At 36.3% G+C, this 19,449-nt stretch overlaps 1 protein-coding gene across 5 annotated transcripts in view; it reads left to right on the top strand.

Annotated features, from left to right (window-relative positions):
• The window catches only part of kif21b (kinesin family member 21B), a 118,572-nt gene that overhangs the window by 35,471 nt on the left and 63,652 nt on the right, over positions 1 to 19,449 (top strand). For all 5 annotated transcript variants that reach the window (XM_039749281.1, XM_039749278.1, XM_039749279.1 and 2 more), the window contains exons 2-4: positions 16,055 to 16,277; positions 16,733 to 16,915; positions 18,197 to 18,346. In XM_039749281.1, coding sequence (XP_039605215.1) covers positions 16,055 to 16,277; positions 16,733 to 16,915; positions 18,197 to 18,346 — 556 coding nt within the window. The remainder of the gene's footprint in view (positions 1 to 16,054; positions 16,278 to 16,732; positions 16,916 to 18,196; positions 18,347 to 19,449) is intronic.

Here is a 19,449-nt window from a genome sequence, read left to right as displayed (position 1 = left end):
ATTAGGAATGTATGGGAATCAGCATTCCAAAAACTAGGAATGTGCAAGATTGTTCAGAGCCTTATAGACAATAGGCGATTTGGTGGAGGCTAGGGATCTGTGCTGGCAACTGGAAAGGTTTAAATCCCATAGATGCTAGAAGTGATTCCACTCTTTTGGGCGCTTCAACAAGCCTCTTAATCTGCAATTGCTCCATCCTCCAAGGAAAACCTGTGGTTTGTTGGCAGGATTGGCACTTTGGCCACTGTAAAAAACCTCACACATTCCATTCGATCTAGTGTGGTGCTGAGGCATCACTTGTTGCCCTGGTGTGCTTGGGTCCTAATTTGGGGTCCAGAGGTCTGAATCCAAAGGTCCAGAATCTGCTGCATCAGGGCATGCTCCCAACCTCTCTCTCTTCTAGACATCTAAGAGCATTTTGAAATTAAACTTAAAAGACACAGAAAGGGAATGTAATGAGGCCAAATGTGTTCATATTTTATCTTTTTGATTAAGATTCTTGCTGCTTCATTTTGAGTAAACTGTGTTTTTTTATATCTTTTCTTGTTTGACCTGAAAAGGGTGCATCATATTAAACTGTCCAGCTAAATCCAAAGCATGAGTTAATTTTTCCACAGTCTTGCTTTTTTTCTAAAATAAAAAAGCAGTTAGTAATATTGTTAATATGTGATTTAAAATTTAGTTCTGAAAGCAGAATGACGTCTAGATTTTTTAATTCAGGCTTCATTTCCACAGTTGTTGGTCGTATTCTTTTCTATAGACAAAAACTACAGTTCCAAAGCGTTTTTGTCTTATTTAGCCATATATATGTTTAACAGTGATCTAAACATATAAAGTAAGAGTAGCAGAGGGCCTGGAATAATTTCTGAAGCACAGCATGTTTTGGATGTACACCCATCACTACATTAAAAATAATCCCTCTAATGTACAAATTAAACCAATTTAGGGCACAACCAGAAAGCTTAAGTATGTTAATGAGACTGTGAGCTACAGTATTAAATACAAAACTAAAGTTTAAGAGATTAAAGACTGATATGTTATTTGCCAAAGCATTAAGCAGTAAGTTATTAACTACTGTGAAGAGAGCAGTTTCTGTGCTATGATCAGATCTAAAACTATACATTTTTAAGAATATAATCTTTATTTAAGCAATCATTTACCTGATCAAAAATTTTTTTTTTTTAGAATTTTACTTACCAATGGTAATTATGCAGAACAGACCAGTCAAAGTTATTTTTCTTAAGTAGAGATTTGGCTATTACAATTTATGAAGAATCAGAAAAAAATACTGAACTGATCAGTTTACTATGTGCAGAGTACCATTGATTAAGCAGTCAGAGTCACCTTTAAATAGCCTGTAAGACGTGGGTCAAGGGTGAAGGCTAATGGTTTTATTTTAATATTTTTTCCACAACATTCAGGAACATTTAACTTTTTAATGGTTTTCTGTGTTTAAAAGGAGGAGGTTAATCTAACTCCATTTTTGAGGTGAATTATCTTAACTATAATATTATTTATCTTCCCTTACAAACACTGAAAAGCTTCACACTTGTTCACTGATTCTTTGTTTATCCACTCCACAGGTGGATCTTGTGTGATAGACTGGCAGTAGTTGAGAATAACACCCATGAATTTCCTACATTATTCTTAAAAGTTTGGAGAAATAAGACCTCTCAGGTTGGACTACTGTGTGAATCCTCAGTATGTCATAGATTTCTGTCCTTATGACACTCTATTTTAAGTTTGCGACTGGCAGAGTTTCCCAAGGATTTTTAGGGACCCTTGTGTTTTTACAGATGGGCCTCCACCTAGTGTAAAGATTGACTACTGAGCTATTTGCATCATTGGTTATACAGCATTAGAGTAAGTACCAGTATGTGGCTTACAGCGTAAGAAAACTGGAACCAGCTGTCACATTAAAATAACATCTCTTAACAATGATTTCAAGCTTAACTTTATTTACAGATATTTACTGTATATATCAAAGCAGACACAGCAGTAGTTTGAAAGTCACATCTATGTCCAATCCCTTTGAAATGACTAAATCTACCTTACATATAGAGTGGGTAATATGCTGGCAAAGATCAATTAGCACACAAAATTCATAACTGCATTTTCTTGTTGGAAATGAGTTGTTTTTCTTGGAAAAATGTTTTGTCTGGCCTATTACATAGTAAAAGATCATTAACACTTGACCTTCTAAGAGGAGTAGAGAATCACATCACATTCCACAATGGAATTTTAAATTAGCCTTTGTGGCAGAGAAAGGAGAAGTAGAATACAGAAAACAAGGAAGAAAAAAAATGTAGTTTGAAAATCTGTAATAGTGTAGGTTTGCAGAGGAATATGATTACATGGCAGCTCAGCAAACATAGTCACCACATAAGACAGTATAAAGCCAATAAACAGTTATCAAAAACAACAATAACTCCTGTCTCAAGGTGGACCCAGGAAAACTGTTGGAAAAATAAACCCACATTACTGTAAACCCACCGCACTCCTGACCCACCTGTCCCATCAGAATACAAGAGAATTCACAAAAGAACTCCTCATACCAAATTATTTAAAGGTTAAAGACCATATATGTAAGAAATAGCACTCAAAATCATTTAGAAGATGGAACCCATCTACAACAGCGCTGTTACTAAGAGCACAAGAAAGAGCCAAATAGATCAACCCTACTGGAGAAAAAGATGTCAAATGTCTCCAAAGCCATGTTAGAATTGGTGAAGAGAGGCAGCAAGCCTGCATGTTTGAAATTCTTCAGTTCTAGAGCCTCAGGCTTTCTTCATGACTTGGGACATTGCCTTATGGGCCTTCACAGTCTGGGTGCTATAATCCAGAAAAAGGAGAGTTCTATATTCTTCCAATATGATTGACTTTGCCTTCCAGGCTTCTCAAGAAATAATCTGCCATTCAGAATATCTTAACAGTTTGACTGTCACTGGTTTCAGATGAGTGTTCTTGGCTTTTTCCTTGTAAATACGAAGAGCCCTCATGACCTCTGGTTTGAAACCAGAGCAATGCGGGAACCAGAATTGCCATTGTGAGTTGATTAATTGCAGCATGGGCATTAAAGTTGACACTTGAACATGAAAAACTCCTCGGAGTAACTGCATTTTAATAAAACTTGGAGTGAATTGTTTAGTTCTTTGACAAACCTTTTGAATTCCATGATTCAAACAGTGATTACACCTGGCCTTGTGTGTTTTCTTTGCTGGGTTACACGTCACCAATTTGGGAGGGGTTTTTCAGCCTGAGGACATCATTATGAGCAGGTATGTAAGCAGGCATTTCTAAGTTAGTTAGTAGTGGTACAGGGACAAAAAAAATACGTAATGGTAGAAAGGTGAAGAGCAAGGGGTGAGCAATGGAATATAGTTAGTATTGTTCCATTTCCCAGTGAGTGTGATGTGGCAAATGATTCCACAAATGTTTTGTTTTTTTTTATTAATTTTAGTTAAAAGTAATAATAATCTGCACAATCAAATCAAACTTCACAAAATCAAAATTCAACCACCACCCAAAAGAAAGAAGAGAGAAGAGCCAGCCAAGAAACCAAATCTTTGAAGCAGCAAGGAAGGAAGACTATCCTTTTCCCCAATACAGAAGATTATTCTAAAATGTTATTTATTAGATCCTGCCATATTTCAAAAATATTTTGAACACTTCTTTGAGTGAGAATTAAATTTTTCCATTTCAAATAGTATAGGACATCAGTTACCTACTGACTTAAAGTGGTGAGTTGGGATTCTTTCAGTGGAGCAAGATAAGTCTGTGTGCTAGTAATGAGGTAAAGGCTATTATGATTTGTTTGTCCTTCTTCACTTTAAGCCCATCTGGGAGTCCACCAAACAGAGATATTAATGGGTTATGAAAGATGATGACACCAAGGCTATCTGATAGGCATTCAAAGATTTTTGTCCAAAATGACATTAATTTGGTGCACACCCAAAACATGTGGCTCAGTAAGGCTAAAGGTCGATTTCAGTGTTCACAGGTTGCATCTTGCCCTGGAAACATTTTGGATAGTTTTAATCGGGATATATGCACTTGATAGAAAATTTTAAGCTGAATAATTGAGTGTTTTGGCATATGGAGCTAGAGTATATTATGTGAATGGCTGCCTTCCACTTTTCTGAAATGTTAAGTGAAAGATCCTTTCCCCATTGTGCCCAGGGATCTTTGGAAGAGGAAAGGAAAAGACTTTTTTTTATATAAAATTGTGGAGAGTCTTCTGAGTCTTCAAAACTGATCAGTATTTCTTCTTGAATAGAAATAGGTGGAAAGTGAGGAAAATTTGGCAGGTTCAGTTTAACAAAAGTTTCTAGCTTGAAAGTAGTGAAAAAACTGTGTTGATGAGAAGTTAAATTTGAAGCTTAATTGCTTGTAGAATGCAAAAACATTATTGATCCACAAGTCTGTAAATATTTTAATACCAGTCATTTTCCAAGCATTAAATACTGTCTATGTTTGAGAAGGCAGAAAAGAGTGTTTGTCACGTAGAGGTGCAATAGATAAGAGCTTCTCTGTCTTAACGTGTTTGCCTGCGAGTATTTAGTGACAGCGTCTCTATGAACTTGTGGATTTGCCTGCGAGTATTTAGTGACAGCGTGTCTATTAACTTGAGGTGCAATAGATAAGAGCTTCTCTGTCTTAACGTGTTTCCTACATTGGTTCCATGTTCTGAGTGAATAAAGAGCAATTGGATTATTAGTGTATTGATGATAATTTGTATTTACTGGGGCACAGAGCAGGGAATGTAAAGAAGTACCAGAAGCTTCTATTACAGACCAGGCTTGTGTATATTCATTGATTTGTGTCAGTGTCCAGGGGGCTCATGTATAAACAGTGCATACGCACAAAAATGTTGCGTACGAACGTTTCCACACTCAAATCGCAATGTGTAAACCCTAAACTTGGCATAAAGCCACACACAGTTCCACGGTACCTCATACCCTGTCGTACGCAAGTTCTCCTCTCGGTTTTGCAGACTGGTTCTGCACCCAGAGTCAAAGCAGTGCTACTGTTCCTGTTTGGTTACCCTTTCTTTTTCTGATCTTTCTTTTTCAGATCCACATCCCTGACGCGGCTCTATAAATACACTGAAATTAACCGCATATTTTTTATTAGTTTAATGCACCTGATTGTAATTAACCAGTAACAATATAATGGTCCATGGAATGGTCAAACTATTCTAAATACAATAGATGCTTTAGCGTTGTTACTCTCACTGCACCTTCTTCTTCTTCTTCTTCTTTCAGCCCGTTAGGGGTTGCCACAGTGGATCATCTTTTTCCATATTACAACTCACAACTGTACAACTCAAGAGTATTTATATCACTGTATCTGAGTGGGGAATCAATGTACAGAGCTCGCGGTTCAGAAACATTTTCATCCCAAGAACTATAAATGTACTCAATCAGTCAATCAGGTGCTCCTTGTAGAACTGTTTGTACTTATAAGTACAACTAGCCAAATACCCGCGCTTCGCAGTGAAGTAGTGTGTTAAAGAAGTTATGAAAAAGAAAAGGAAACATTTTAAAAATAACGTAACATGACTGTCAGTGTAATTGTTTTGTCACTGTTATGAGTGTTGCTGTCATTATTATTTCTTTCAATCAGGTTTGTATTTGGAGGACATGTTGTGTTCAAGTTACATGCCCTGTTTGTCAGCCGTTGTAAAGATAACAGGTTTCATTCATCGAAGTGTTAACTACCCAAATCGCTACTCGTGAATCTAAGATGTTTAACAGGCATTCCCGGTATTAACTTGTGGATTTGCCTGCGTGTATTTAGTGACAGCGTCTCTATGAACTTGTGGATTTTCCTGCAAGTATTTAGTGACAGCGTCTCTATGAACTTGTGGATTTGCCTGCGAGTATTTAGCGACAGCGTGTCTATTAACTTGTGGATTTTTCTGTGAGTATTTAGTGGCAGCATCACGAAGTCTAGCTGCATCAGAAAATGTACCACAACGTCTGACAAGCCTCCTTTTTACTGTTTTCTCACAGCTTGGATTGCTGCTGTCATAATTGGTTTGAGTTTCATGGTTTGTTTCAATCACGTTAGTATTTGCAGGACTTGTGTTGAAGTGACATCTGTCAAGCATTGTAAGCATACAACCGGCTTCATCGATAACTTCGCATCCAGCTTTTGAGAGTTGAAACATTCATAAACATCAAAGTGTCCACTACTCAAATCGTCACCTGTGAATTTAAGATGTTTAAGAGGCATTGGCGATTCTCCAAAGGTGTAAAATATTTGGCCATTTCGGTACACTTGAAAGCGACAACCAAATAATTCAGTGACAGCCATCAACTGACATGTAGAAGCATAGGTGAAGGGCTTAAGCATTTCACTCTTATAGTGCTCCTGTGTAGTATAATTACCTCCTGTACCATCATGAGTCCACACCTTAAACCTGCCCCAGTCATTCAGTACATAAGACACAATGTTCCTCCGGATATCAAGATTGAGCCTGATATGGCCGTGCAATATGTAACACAGAGAATGGAAAAGGCAGGGCATGGAAACCACTCAGTAAGTGACAGTTCTTTGATCGATGGTGATCACCTCGATAGACATGTTAATGGGGGTACAGTTGGAATGGTAAAAGAAATGGGTACCTGAACAATGTAAACTAAGTCTAAAATACCTACACAATAACTATTAGCGTAATAAATGAACAATAAAACAGCGGAGAAGCCATGGATTGAATAAAAAGGCTGCAGTTATCAGAAAGGAGGCATGAATACCGTGGCGAAGCAAGGAAAGGAATGAAGAGACAGGAGCGACGGATGGCCTTATATGGGCAGGCAGCCAGTTACTTGGGAGGCGTGGGGATGGGGGACGCAATATAGGCAGGCAGCCAACTACGTGGGAGGCGTGGGGATGGGGGACTGAGCTGCAGGCTATGGACGTATATATGTACGTAAGTAGGATTCAGTTATGATTCCCGTGTAGGTAGAAGGCTGAAATTTGGCAGGCTCATTCCTTACAGCTTACTTAAAAACGTTAAGCAGATTTCATTTAGAAATTCTACGCGTAACGGTCATAACGGTCGACAACGTCCGTCATGTTAAACTTTCTTATTTATGGCCCCATCTTCACAAAATTTGGTAGGTGGCTTCCTTGTGCTAACCGAAACTGATGTATGTACTTATTTCAGGGGTATGACGCCACTGTCGGCCGCCATATTGAACATTTCAATGGTCTTTGTTACTTATGGGCCCATCTTCAAGAAATTTGGTACGCGGGTTCCCAACCCTACCTGAATACTACTTACGCACATATATATGTCCATAGCCTGCAGCTCAGTCGCCGTGTGAGGTGGTGTTGGGTCGCCCATCCCCACGCCTCCCACGTTGTTGGTTGCCTGCCTATATAAGGCCGTCCGTCGCTCCGGTCTCTTCATTCTCTTCCTTGCTTCGCCAAGGGATTCACGTTTCCCTGCTGATAACTGCAGCCTTTTTATGTAATCCACGGCTTCTCTGCTGTTTTATTGTTCATTTATTACAATTATAGTTATTGTGTAGGTATTTTAGACTTACTTTACATTGTTCAGGTACCCATTTCCTTTATCGTTCCAACCGTACCCCAATTGACATGTCTATCGAGGTGATAACCATCAATCAAAGAACTGTCACTTACTGAGTGGTTTCCATGCCCGGAGATGGCTCCTGCCTTTTTCATTCTCTGTGTTACATATTGCACAGCCATATCAGGCTCAATCTTGATATCCGGAGGAACATTGTGTCTTATGTATTGAATGACTGGGACAGGTTCAAGGTGTAGACTGATGACGGTACAGGAGATAATTATACTACACTGGAGCACTATAAGAGTGAAATGCTTAAGCCCTTCAACTATGGTTCTGCATGTGAGTTGATGGCTGCCTCTGAATTATTCGGTTGTCGCTTTTAAGTGTATCGAAATGGCCAAATATTTTACACCTTTGGACAACGGGCAATGCCTCTTAAACATCTTAGAGTCACAGGTGACGATTTGAGTAGTGGGCACTTGATGTTTATGAATGTTTAAACTCTCAAAAGCTGGATGCAAATTTATCGATTAAGCCGGTTGTATGCTTACAATGCTTGACAGATGCCGAATGTCACTTCAACACAACAAGTCCTGCAAATACTAACGTAATTGAAACAAACCATGAAACTCAAACCGATTATGACAGCAGCAATCCAAGCTGTGAGATTTGAGGCAAGATTGCTTTTCACATGGCCAACTGTATGTTGCATGCTCAAGAATAAGCTCAGCTTGGTCATATTACAGCTGGAGGGCTGAACTGACAACGTGGTATACAAAGAGATCCTTCACAAATAATTATTGGTATATTTTCCCCTAGTTTAAAAAGTTTACTTTTCTTCTTAATAAAAATTTTAAAGCAGTACTTCGCTGCTGTGAAGCGCGGGTATTTTGCTAGTTAGAAATAAAACTCCAATGCTGTTATTATGTTTTAATATTCCAGCGAAAGGTGTGTTGAGAAATCTGTTGCACAGTAAATGCAAAAATTAATACTCGGTGAGTACATTTGTCACCTGGTAAGGTTCTTGCTCAAGATAATGAAGTGTAATCTTCAGAACTAAAGATGTTTGCAGGTTTGTAGTATGCATTTTAAAGAATTCACTTTCTTATTAAACTGTGCCTTATTGGTATAATTAAAGGAGAATTTTATAAAGTAACAATCAGCAGGAGCTAGTATAAACAAAAAGGATTTTTAAAAATTCACTTTCTTTAGAAATCTGTAGTTGTCATTTTTAAAGGAGACTTTTATAAAATAATTAACAAACTGTTGTGAATAATAATGTGTCATTAACAGAAGCTATTGATTAATAAATTTACTCAGGAAACAAATTAGCAAAGTTTCAGCAGATACATTTAGGGAAATTAATCTGGCCCTGTGAAAAAATATAGTTGAAGTTAAATGGTGATGATGATGATGGAGTAACAAAGTTTTTAGTTAAGGTAGGAGTCCAGTTATAGGCAGAAATTGGACGATGATTAAAATTGATTGAAGCATAAATTTAAAGCCAAAGGACCAAGTTTGAGAAACTAGATTACCTAGCTGTGAGTCCACATAGCTGTGCATACTGAGCCACTTGTTCTCCTCAAGAGAAAGTACAAATTTAAATTTTCACAAGCTAATACTCCAAGTTGAGTAGCAGCTGTAAATTGTGATTACAGTGATCCCTCGCTATATCGTGCTTCAAATTTCGCGGCTTCACTCCATCGCGGATTTTAAATGTAAGCATATCTAAATATATATCACGGCTTTTTCATTGGTTTCTGCGGACAATGGGTCTTTTAGTTTATGGTACATGCTTCCTCAGTTTGTTTACCCAGTTGATTTCATACAAGGGATGCTATTCGCGGAAGGCTTGGAAGCTACCCAATCAGAGCATGTATTATGTATTAACTAAAACTCCACAATGATATACGATATGCTTCCCGCGCGGTGCTTGATTGTTTCTCTGCGCCTGACGGAGGGGGTGTGAGCAGAGGGGCTGTTTGCACAGAGGCTGTTTGCCTAGAGGATACGGACGCACCTCTAAAAAATGCCGCTTTATCGTGGTGTCTCGGCATACTTAAAAGCCCAAAAGCACGTATTGGTTTTTGATTGTTTGCTTTTCTTAGCGAGCGCTCTCTCTCTCTCTCTGACATTCTCTGCTCCTGACATGCATTCCTTTGAAGAGAAGATATGTTTGCATTCTTTTAATTGTGAGAAAGAACTGTCATCTCTGTCTTGTCATGGAGCACAGTTTAATCTTTTGACTAAAGGTTGTTATTTCATGTCTAGAGGGCTCTAATAATGTTAACAGTGTGGGAGAGTCTATAAGGGCTTAAAATATATAAAAATAACCATACAACCATACGGTTTCTACTTCGCGGATTTTCATCTATTGCAGGGGGTTCTGGAACGCAACCCCCATGATCGAGGAGGGATTACTGTATACTGGCCAGATCACTGTGCTAACATTTTGGGTTTATTCTATTCTGGTCTGCTTATTCCTCTAACAAATAAGATAAAGGTTTGTACTTATTTGCCTGCTGACTTGTTTGATGGATTTAAGTTCACATATACCTGCTTGATGTCATCTCACATTCTGTAAGCATGAATCGATTTTCTTTTTATATAGTAGCCCCATCACTTTATTTGCTGTGGGATTTCCTTCTGTGAGTCTGAACAATTAGTTCTGTATGTGGAGTGGCATCCAGAGCATGGTGTTTCAGGACTGGAAGGCTTTTTCTATCAGAGGAATGAGCTTATACTGTAAGCTCTGGCCTTGTGAATTCAACCAGATTCAGCAGCTCAGTGAATTACAAGTTCAGCGACACAAGAGCATTTTACTTGGTTATTCTGAAGCAAACAGACGTCTTTTATTGTCGAAGACTTCATAGAGAAAGAGCTGTTGGATCTTATCCCAGTTGATTCTTCCATCAAAATGTTGGCTTGTAATTACTGAGTTACACAGCAGAATCTTTGTTTGTTGCTGGGGCATAGAGATGTGAGAGGAAGGAATCTACACAAACACACTTTTGTAGCCAATACTATTTCCGATTGTGAGTTTGAATATTCGAGTGGCTGCATTTGTAGCCATGAGAACAGACCTCTGGCCTTAGGTTCTAGTGCCGCTGTGTTTTTGTACAGATCTTTTTTAAATGTGTAACCTATGTTTGTTTAATGGGTGAGCACCATTTTCATTTCTTTTAAGATCAGCATATATTTTGTTTCGCTGTACATTTTAAACATGTGAACAAACTAAATACATATTTTACTTCTCATGATAAATGAGGCTTAATTAGTTTTTTGTTTCTTTTAATTATTTAAGACAGGATTTACCATTCATACATCAGGTGGCTTCCATTCAAATCCAGTCTTAAGTTTAATATCAGGAATTAAAAAAATAAGCTGCTCTGCTATATTCTACCCCAGCACCAGTTATTTGATGCATTAAACAAAAGGCTTTTTCTCTAGTCAATACATGTAAAATGCAAATATTTTGTACTGTATTTTATCAATCAGTGGTTTTCCCGTGTTAAGGGCCAATGGAGTTGTACAAAGTAAATCATAAGCTTCTCACAGTAATTACAGGATAAGTTTGATATTTTTCAAATCAAAGTTATTTCTTCACAAACATAGTGCATTTGCATTTACCATGTGAAATTGTGTTCTAAAGTTAAGCATTTTCTATAATTTATAAAAAATATTTAATCTTGCCTGCACTGATATTTTATAGTGGAAGAAATGGGGAAAGAAACACCCTAAAATAAAACCCTAAAAGCTTACTAAATACATCTACTTTGAAGTGGTGAATATTCTAATATAAGAAAACATGCCTTCCGTGTCTCTGACACATGCTTGGGAAGCAGAAAATATATTTCAAAATTATATGAAATAATTTTATTGCATATCACTAATAGTATTTTTCTTCAGGTGAAGATTTGTTTTCTGTTTGCTTGTGTGATAGCAGTGGCCTTGTGGAAGGAAGTGTCACATGAATAAGGAAGTAAATCAACATAACAGCAAGAAAATGACAGGAAAAGTTTACTGTGATTTGGTCTTTTGAGAGAAAACCATATTCATTGGGGTCAAAGATTATTGTGGAGGAATTCAAGCACTGAGGGAGCACATGCAGGTTGTCTTCTTTTAAAATAGCTGAACCTCATACTATTGGTGTTTTTTGTTTGAAAATAACATGTATAAACTAATTTATAATGTGTTTCTAATTTCAAGACTTGGATAAATACTTAATAACTTTCTTGACTTTAAAATTAGACATATTCTGTAAGTTTTTAATTTTTAATTTTCTGTTGGTGGTCTGTGTCCCATAGGCTCCATTATAAAGTGTCAGGGCGGGGAGGATATTTTTAAAAATTTCAACTTTAAAGCACAATTTTGCATGGCAAATGCCTAAATATGTTTGTGAAGAAATAACTTTGACTTGGAAAAATATGGAACGTTCTCTTTAACTTCTTTGCATTAATTTCCGTCCAGTTTTGCATCATATGTCCAGTGTAACTTCTTATCTAGAAAAAAATGTGAAATTGTCTCTGTGTTGAGTGTTGCTAGTTTGTTTGTGGCTGAAAAGGCTATCTCTATTGACCCTGCAGTATTTTAGGTTTACCCTTGGGTGTGTCTGCGCCTGTGCAACCTGAACGTTCTAGTTTAGCTATGGGACTTGTTATCTACAGCTCCTTTATCACTTCATTACAATGAGGACAACCTTTTTCTTGGTTTAATCTGCCTTTTCCACAAGCAGCTTAAGTTTTTCCAAGTCAAGGCTATGCAGCAGTGCCATTTGTTGCTTTAAAAATAGCCACAGGAGTTTAAAAAAAAAAAAGACATGTAAATATTCAGGAGTACAACAAGCACAAGACATTACACTAGTCAAAACTGGCTGAACACGGCCTGTCACCAAGAAAGCCTACATATGAACTTCCACTTTGTGGATAGAAGCCAGCAGTATGAGGTTTCTATTTCAAAGAAACACAGAGACCTAGCACAGAATGAATAGGTGTGCAGAAAATATTTTTTTTATTCATCAGACCCCTGATGGTACAGTGGTTGGCACTGTTGTATTGGATAATTCCAGAGTCTTTGTGTTTAAGTAATTCAGTGTGTGTATGTATGTTCTTTCCATGTGATTATGGTTTGTTATTTTTCACCTGAAAGTGGTTTGATTCTAAACATGAGATACTGCTTTTTAAATTTAGGCAATTTATAGGTAATATATTTACCTTGGATGCAGATGGTTTCAGTTTGTTTAACATTAAAAGCTATATGGCAGTTTTTTGTTAGATTATGACAATGTCAAAGGGTATCACAATGATCTGATGCTAATTTAGACAGACCAGGCATGATTAACCTACTATTCAACTGATTTTGTGTGAAGCAAATGGTGTTTCAACTTACACAACTTGATAGTCATTAGCAAAAGAGGAACACATGTTATTAGTTAGGTAAATTAATTTCAACATTAGAGAAATCTACACACATAAAGGAAATGTCTGGTGCATTGTTATTTATATGTAAATGCCAGCTTCAGGTCTTACAGTTACCTGCCATCCTTTTCAAATACTTAACGTAGTCCATAGAATTATTATGTCGCAATTAGTTTTCAGTGGGTCATGTTTTCCTTACCAGATAATTTCTGTTATGTGGAAAAATTGGCTGGCAGTGATCCTTTGTTTTAGTTGCAGGAGTAGTAGTAATAGCAGTAGAAGTTGTTGTTGTAATAGTAATAATATTATTAACAGTAGATTGTAGTGAAATTCTTACTTATTGATGGTGGGTCTGATATATAGTAACCTCAATACATGTTGACTTCTAAATTAACTTTGACAGCTGGCAGACATAAAATAAACTTTCATTTATGTGCTGATGCATTCAGCTTTACTTGCATATAAAATTTCATTTTTTCATTGTGGCAGGGTCATGGATGGATGTTTATCTCTGAACGTTTTTTTAAGAATTTACAATGCTATAAATTCTTCATTTTTTTACAGTTATATCAGAAATGTTAGGCCATTTTGATTAATTGTTTTCCATTGTGCACTCACAACAATGCATACATTTGCCCACCTATCCATCCATGTTTTGTAGTTAGTCCATTAAGTTAATTTGGTTATCCTGTAACTAAGTTGCCTCGATATGTCTTCCATTCCAACTGCATAACTTGCTTGCTTATTTCAGATTCCCAAGACCCATTGTGTTAGTAACTGCTTTCTGACTTCAGTTTTAAATACACTTCCCCCCCTTAATTCCCACTTGTGTTCTTGAGTATGTGATTCACTGTTTGAACAAATTCTGCAGGATCAAATTTTATGAATGCCTTTGAGAATTCAGAAGACCTAGATTAAGATTAAAAAGTTTTAATTAAGTGAACCTTTCATAGTTGGACATTTCTTTTAGGCCTGGAATCCCCTGGTTTGCCATCCTGTGCACAGCTTGTATTATGGTTAGAACATGTCTTTTCTGTAATTTGATGACCAGAGCTGCACACAGAACTCCAGATGATGACTTACTAGTCAAGTATACAGTCTGAGCATAACATCTCAATTTATACTTTATAATTTTTACAATTTAAATTAATCCTTCCTATGATAATGTTTTTTATTTTTTAAAAGTTCATCATTAAAAGGTAACCTTGGTAAGTGCCTCAGGGGAGGACACTAAGCATAGCACTGCTATTACTGTCCATCAACAGCAATAAATAAAGGGAAAGTGCTTAGGCATATTCCCCTACATCTAAACTAGCCAACGGAATATTGCAGTTCTCCAGTAATTACAAAAAAAGATATCACTGCCATGTGGAGAGTCACGCCTTGAATCTGCCCTTTCAGTCGTTCCAGAAGAACCTGTAGTGAGTGTTTTTAATTATGTATATTTTTCTAATTTTCTTCGAGTGATTTCAGGTCTGAATACTTCACAGGCAGTGTATTTATAGTTTAGTACAGCAGCTTACTCGATTGATGGGTTGAGTTATCTCTGACATGCTGTTTCTGCTTCAGAATGTGGTGAGACCCAAAATGTATTATTCTAGAAAATGCCATCCATCTATCCATTATCCATTCTGCTATATCCTAACTACAGGGTCACGGGGTCTGCTGGAGCCAATCCCAGCCAACTCAGGGCGCAAAGCAGGAAACAAACCCCGGGCAGGGCATCAGCCCACCGCAGGGCGCACACACACACACACACACACACACACACACACACACACACACACACACACACACACACCAAGCACACACTAGAGACAATTTAGAATTGCCAATCCACCTAACCTGCATGTCTTTGGACTGTGGGAGGAAACTGGAGTACCTGGAGGAAACCCACGCAGACACGGGGAGAACATGCAGACTCCACGCAGGGAGGACCCGGGAAGTGAACCCGGGTCTCCTTACTGCGAGGCAGCAGCGCTAGGAAATGCGATTGGGGTTAAACATTTGACTACATCCACTATATCCAAGCCCCATTCTGATGGTTGCAGTGAGGAGCACTTAGATCTAATAGGGGTATGGCTTTTTAATTTATATTCTTCTTTTGACAACAACTTAAATAATGATGTATAGTTTATATTGAGGTGAGTTATGGACTTACTTCTCATATACACTGATGTATTGAGTGAGAATTTGCAGACTCACACCTATTGCTCAGTGGGCCTCCCTGTACTTACTCTGAACAATAAGGCATAATCTGTCATTAATTAAACCAATGCACTGTGCGTTTTTATATTACATGCTTCACAAATTGAGCAACTTACTTTAATTAATGTCATAATGTAATTTTCAGAGTTTTATCTTTATTATTATTTATTAAAGCAACTTTCAAAAATCTTTTCAGTTAAAGTACACATTTAATGTATTACCATTAAACAGTAAGGCTATAAAGATAACAAATGGTAGATATCCTTATGTTTGTAGTACAACTCAAGAAAATTTGTATTTAGTGCAACTGTAAATGTAGTAGCAAAGGAGCTAAGAGCCTGAGAAATCTGAAGATGCTGTGTTAAGGGGTGTAATTTCAAGAGCTTTTTATCACATACTTTTGAGAGCCATAATGTTAACATTAGTTCTTGAAATCACAGACTGCAAAGCAGAAAACATATGTTTTTTTTGATGGCCAACTAGTTTGAATCTTTTATTCATATTTTATCTGCTTATAATATTTTACTAATTGTCAATATTATTTGTCATCAATACCATGATGTGGTGAATGTGTGATAATTTAGCAAGTAATTTCTTGTAAAAACAGCATGTTAATGTTGTCCTTGCTACCAGCTTGTGACCTGATAAGGTAATGTGTGAGTAGCCCCTAGAATTTCTAACTGATATTTAGATATATTTTATTAGATGTGCATTGTAATATGAAACTTTAAATTTTAATTACTTAATTGTCTTTTTCAACATTTTCAAGCCATGATCTATATTTCAAATTAACATTAATTTAGAGTACATTTTCAATGTGTACAGGGAAAATACCATTTCTTTTAGTCTTTCATGATTTTGCATTCTCTCTCTCTTTCTTTTTAAGGATTCGTCCTCAGATGCCCAAAGAGAAGATTGAAGGATGTCATATTTGCACTTTTGTGACCCCAGGAGAGCCCCAAGTTCTTCTGGGGAAAGACAAAGCCTTCACATATGACTTTGTGTTTGATATGGATGCTTATCAACAAGAGATTTATTCAGCCTGTGTGCACAAACTGGTAGAAGGCTGCTTTGAGGGATATAATGCCACTGTTTTTGCTTATGGGCAGGTGAATAATCCTAAAAATGTTTAATTTATTATGCCTGTATATGTATATTGTTTTTTTTTTACTTTTTACAATTTTGTGATAGACTTCAATATTGTTGAAAATAATATATTTTTAGGAGTGCTATACTAAATATTCACTGTTTCTTCAGTGATCAAATAGTATCTATCTGTCTATCTATCTATCTGTCTGTCTGTAATGTTTAAGCCTAGCAGACACATACATATCCTGTGAAGTATTGTCATTCTCTATATTTACTTTTTACCATGATATAATTTTACTTTTTTTTACTTATTATGTTTTGCTGAGCCTTTCTAGATTAGTTTCAAAGATGATATTGGACTGTCTCATCATAAATGTTGAATGATTCAATGACATTTATGGTCACAACAAAATTTTTTGTATGTTTGTTCCTAGGCATAGCTGCTGATTTAAGATTATTTTTTCTTCCCCTGCAGACTGGCTCTGGCAAGACGTATACAATGGGGACAGGCTTTGATGTCAGTGTCTCCACTGAAGAGCAAGGTATCATTCCTAGAGCCGTCAAACACTTGTTTGAGGGAATAGAGCAAAGGAAGCGAGATGCACAAGATCAGGGTGTGCATCCCCCAGAATTCAAAGTCAGTGCTCAGTTTTTAGAGGTAAGAGAAGCTTCAATGTTGGAGTGTTAATTTTAATAAAGCAGAATATAGTAACATGCTGCCTTTTTTGTGATTTACAAGTATAACTGGAGAGTCTACTCAGAAGCAGTTTACTTAATGATTCGTTCAGAGTTCAAGTCAAACTTTTTGCCATTTCTTGTGTTTTCTTAATGCTGTCACACCTACACCTCTTGAGTTTTGATTTAAGCAAAAAAAAAGCTGGTGAAATATTCTCCAACTCAGAAAAAAATAATAATCTGTAATTGGCCTGTTCATAACAAGTCATAGATAACATGAAGGGGAAAAATTATCTGTCCCTTTTTGAAAAATACAAATACATACTGTATACCCATATGTGATCTGATCTGTTCCAGAAGCGTTGTTTTTTTTACATATATCAAGGATGGAGATTTTCTTTTATTTTTAACTAAAAATGCGGTCACTGTTTTAAAAAAAATGTGTTTTTGACTTAAAATTTATATATCCTAATTTTGTTCTGTGCATATTACTACTTATACTTCATTGCCACCGCTCAGCAGTATAATCAAAAAGAGGGGCTCACTCTCTTTGAATGAGTGAGCAGCTTGAAAATTCAGAGTGAATCCACCTTTAGCAAAAGCAGGCATCAGTCAACCTAATTGAATAGTCTTCCAGTGTTTTCTCCCAGCATACAGCATGAGACATACAGTATATAGAAAACACCTGGAGGGAGTTAAAGGCTTGAAAATAACTGGTAATTATTCAGGAATGGCTGTAAATAATTTCTGAAGATAGGAAAGACTGATCAGTCAAGTTCAGCCTGTTGCCCTTTCTAGGATAGGAAGACTCAAAATTCAGATGGATTAGATTATTTATGGTTTTTTCAATTTTTAAGATTTAGTTTTTTTCAGTTGCTTCTTAGTTGTTTTATAAGAAGTTAGATCAGAGTAAATGTACAGTCCTTAGGATGATATAATACAATACTATTTTAAAATATTTGTAATTATAAGAATGATATTTTCATAAGAAAGTTCAATAAAATCATAAATAATAAATATCATTACATTATTGAAAATTTCTTAACATGTTTTAAAGTCCTGGACTTCAAAAGGCTACTTTTAAGTTGTATTGGTATTCAAGGTGTAGCAGACCCAGTCTCAGCATTTATGTGTGAGATAGAACATGTCAACCCTTACTTCTTAGGAGGAAATCCTAAGGTAATCTACAAATTTTGATAGAAAAGTTTTAGGCTTAAAACAGTGAGATACAAATGTTCATGAATTATGTTTACTTTTCTTATAGCTGTACAATGAAGAAATCCTGGATCTTTTTGACAGTACACGTGATCTTGATGCCCGACACAAGAAGTCCAACATTAAAATCCATGAGGATTCAAGTGGGAGCATCTACACTTCAGGGATCACTTGTCGATTGGTTAGCTCTGAAGAGGAGGTATACACACTCATGTCTACATATTTACATTTTCTGCGGGTTTTGAGCAAGGATACTTTGAGTTTATGTCCTCATTGATTCAGAAACTTATCATATGTAAAGTACATGTGGGTTACCTACCAAAAGCAACACTTAGTATAATCATTTTAAGTGGAACTTTGTGATGGTACGTGAAGACTGCTATTTAGTAGATAAAATCATAATCAGTAGCTGTCTTCTTTTGAATACTTGTTTATACTGTGGTTTCTTTTATATGTACTTTATGATGTCATAAGGATACTATTGTATTTTAGAATTATTTCAATCATATCTTTGTATGCTATTTTTTCAAAAACTGAACTAATTAAGGAACTTTTCACTGCTGTCAGGATAGGCCATTCAGCTTTATCTTGACTACAAATTCAATTCAGCCATTTACATGCTCAGTGTAGTTTTGTATACTTGTCTTTTTCAATTTTGTTTTCTCATCCAGGTCATTTAAGTGGAATTTGACAATCATGTGTTTCACCTAGAGTGTAGGTAATTTAGGAAAGCCTCCATTTGCTTTAAACTGACTTTTAACAGTAGACTTGTGTCTTATACGCAGTAACTTTATAGATGGCATATAAATGTTGCTTTTGCCAATTTGTGTTAAGGGGGAATAGGTTTAAATAAAACTTGATATAGTGAGTTTCTATCTGATTGGAAGGATTTTTCTGGTGATGACAAAGGAAGTTGTCTTATTCCTAGAGGTGGGTAGTAGTACATTACATTTACTGTGTTACTTGTAAATAATTACATTTCTAGAACAATTGTACTTTTTATTCTAGCAATGATACCTCTACTTGAGAACATTTATAAACAAAAAATGTACTTTTCTGTCACTGCTGTAACAGTTATATTTACATTTTTCCAATTTAAATTTTTAACTTGGAAGAACCAGAGACAACTGCTTGTCATCAGCTTGCTGATAGCATGGATTTCTTTGGTCAACATAAGGTTCTTATTAGTAGTTTCCTTTGTCAATGTCAATGTCAGTGTCAATGTCAATTTATTTATATAGCACATTTAAAACAACATAGTAATGCTGCGGCCAAAGTGCTTTATAATAATAGAATAAAAGA

The sequence above is a fragment of the Polypterus senegalus genome, chromosome 3, assembly GCF_016835505.1.
Source record: "Polypterus senegalus isolate Bchr_013 chromosome 3, ASM1683550v1, whole genome shotgun sequence".
Taxonomy (NCBI): domain Eukaryota; kingdom Metazoa; phylum Chordata; class Cladistia; order Polypteriformes; family Polypteridae; genus Polypterus; species Polypterus senegalus.
This window is presented reverse-complemented; position numbering and strand designations above follow the sequence as displayed.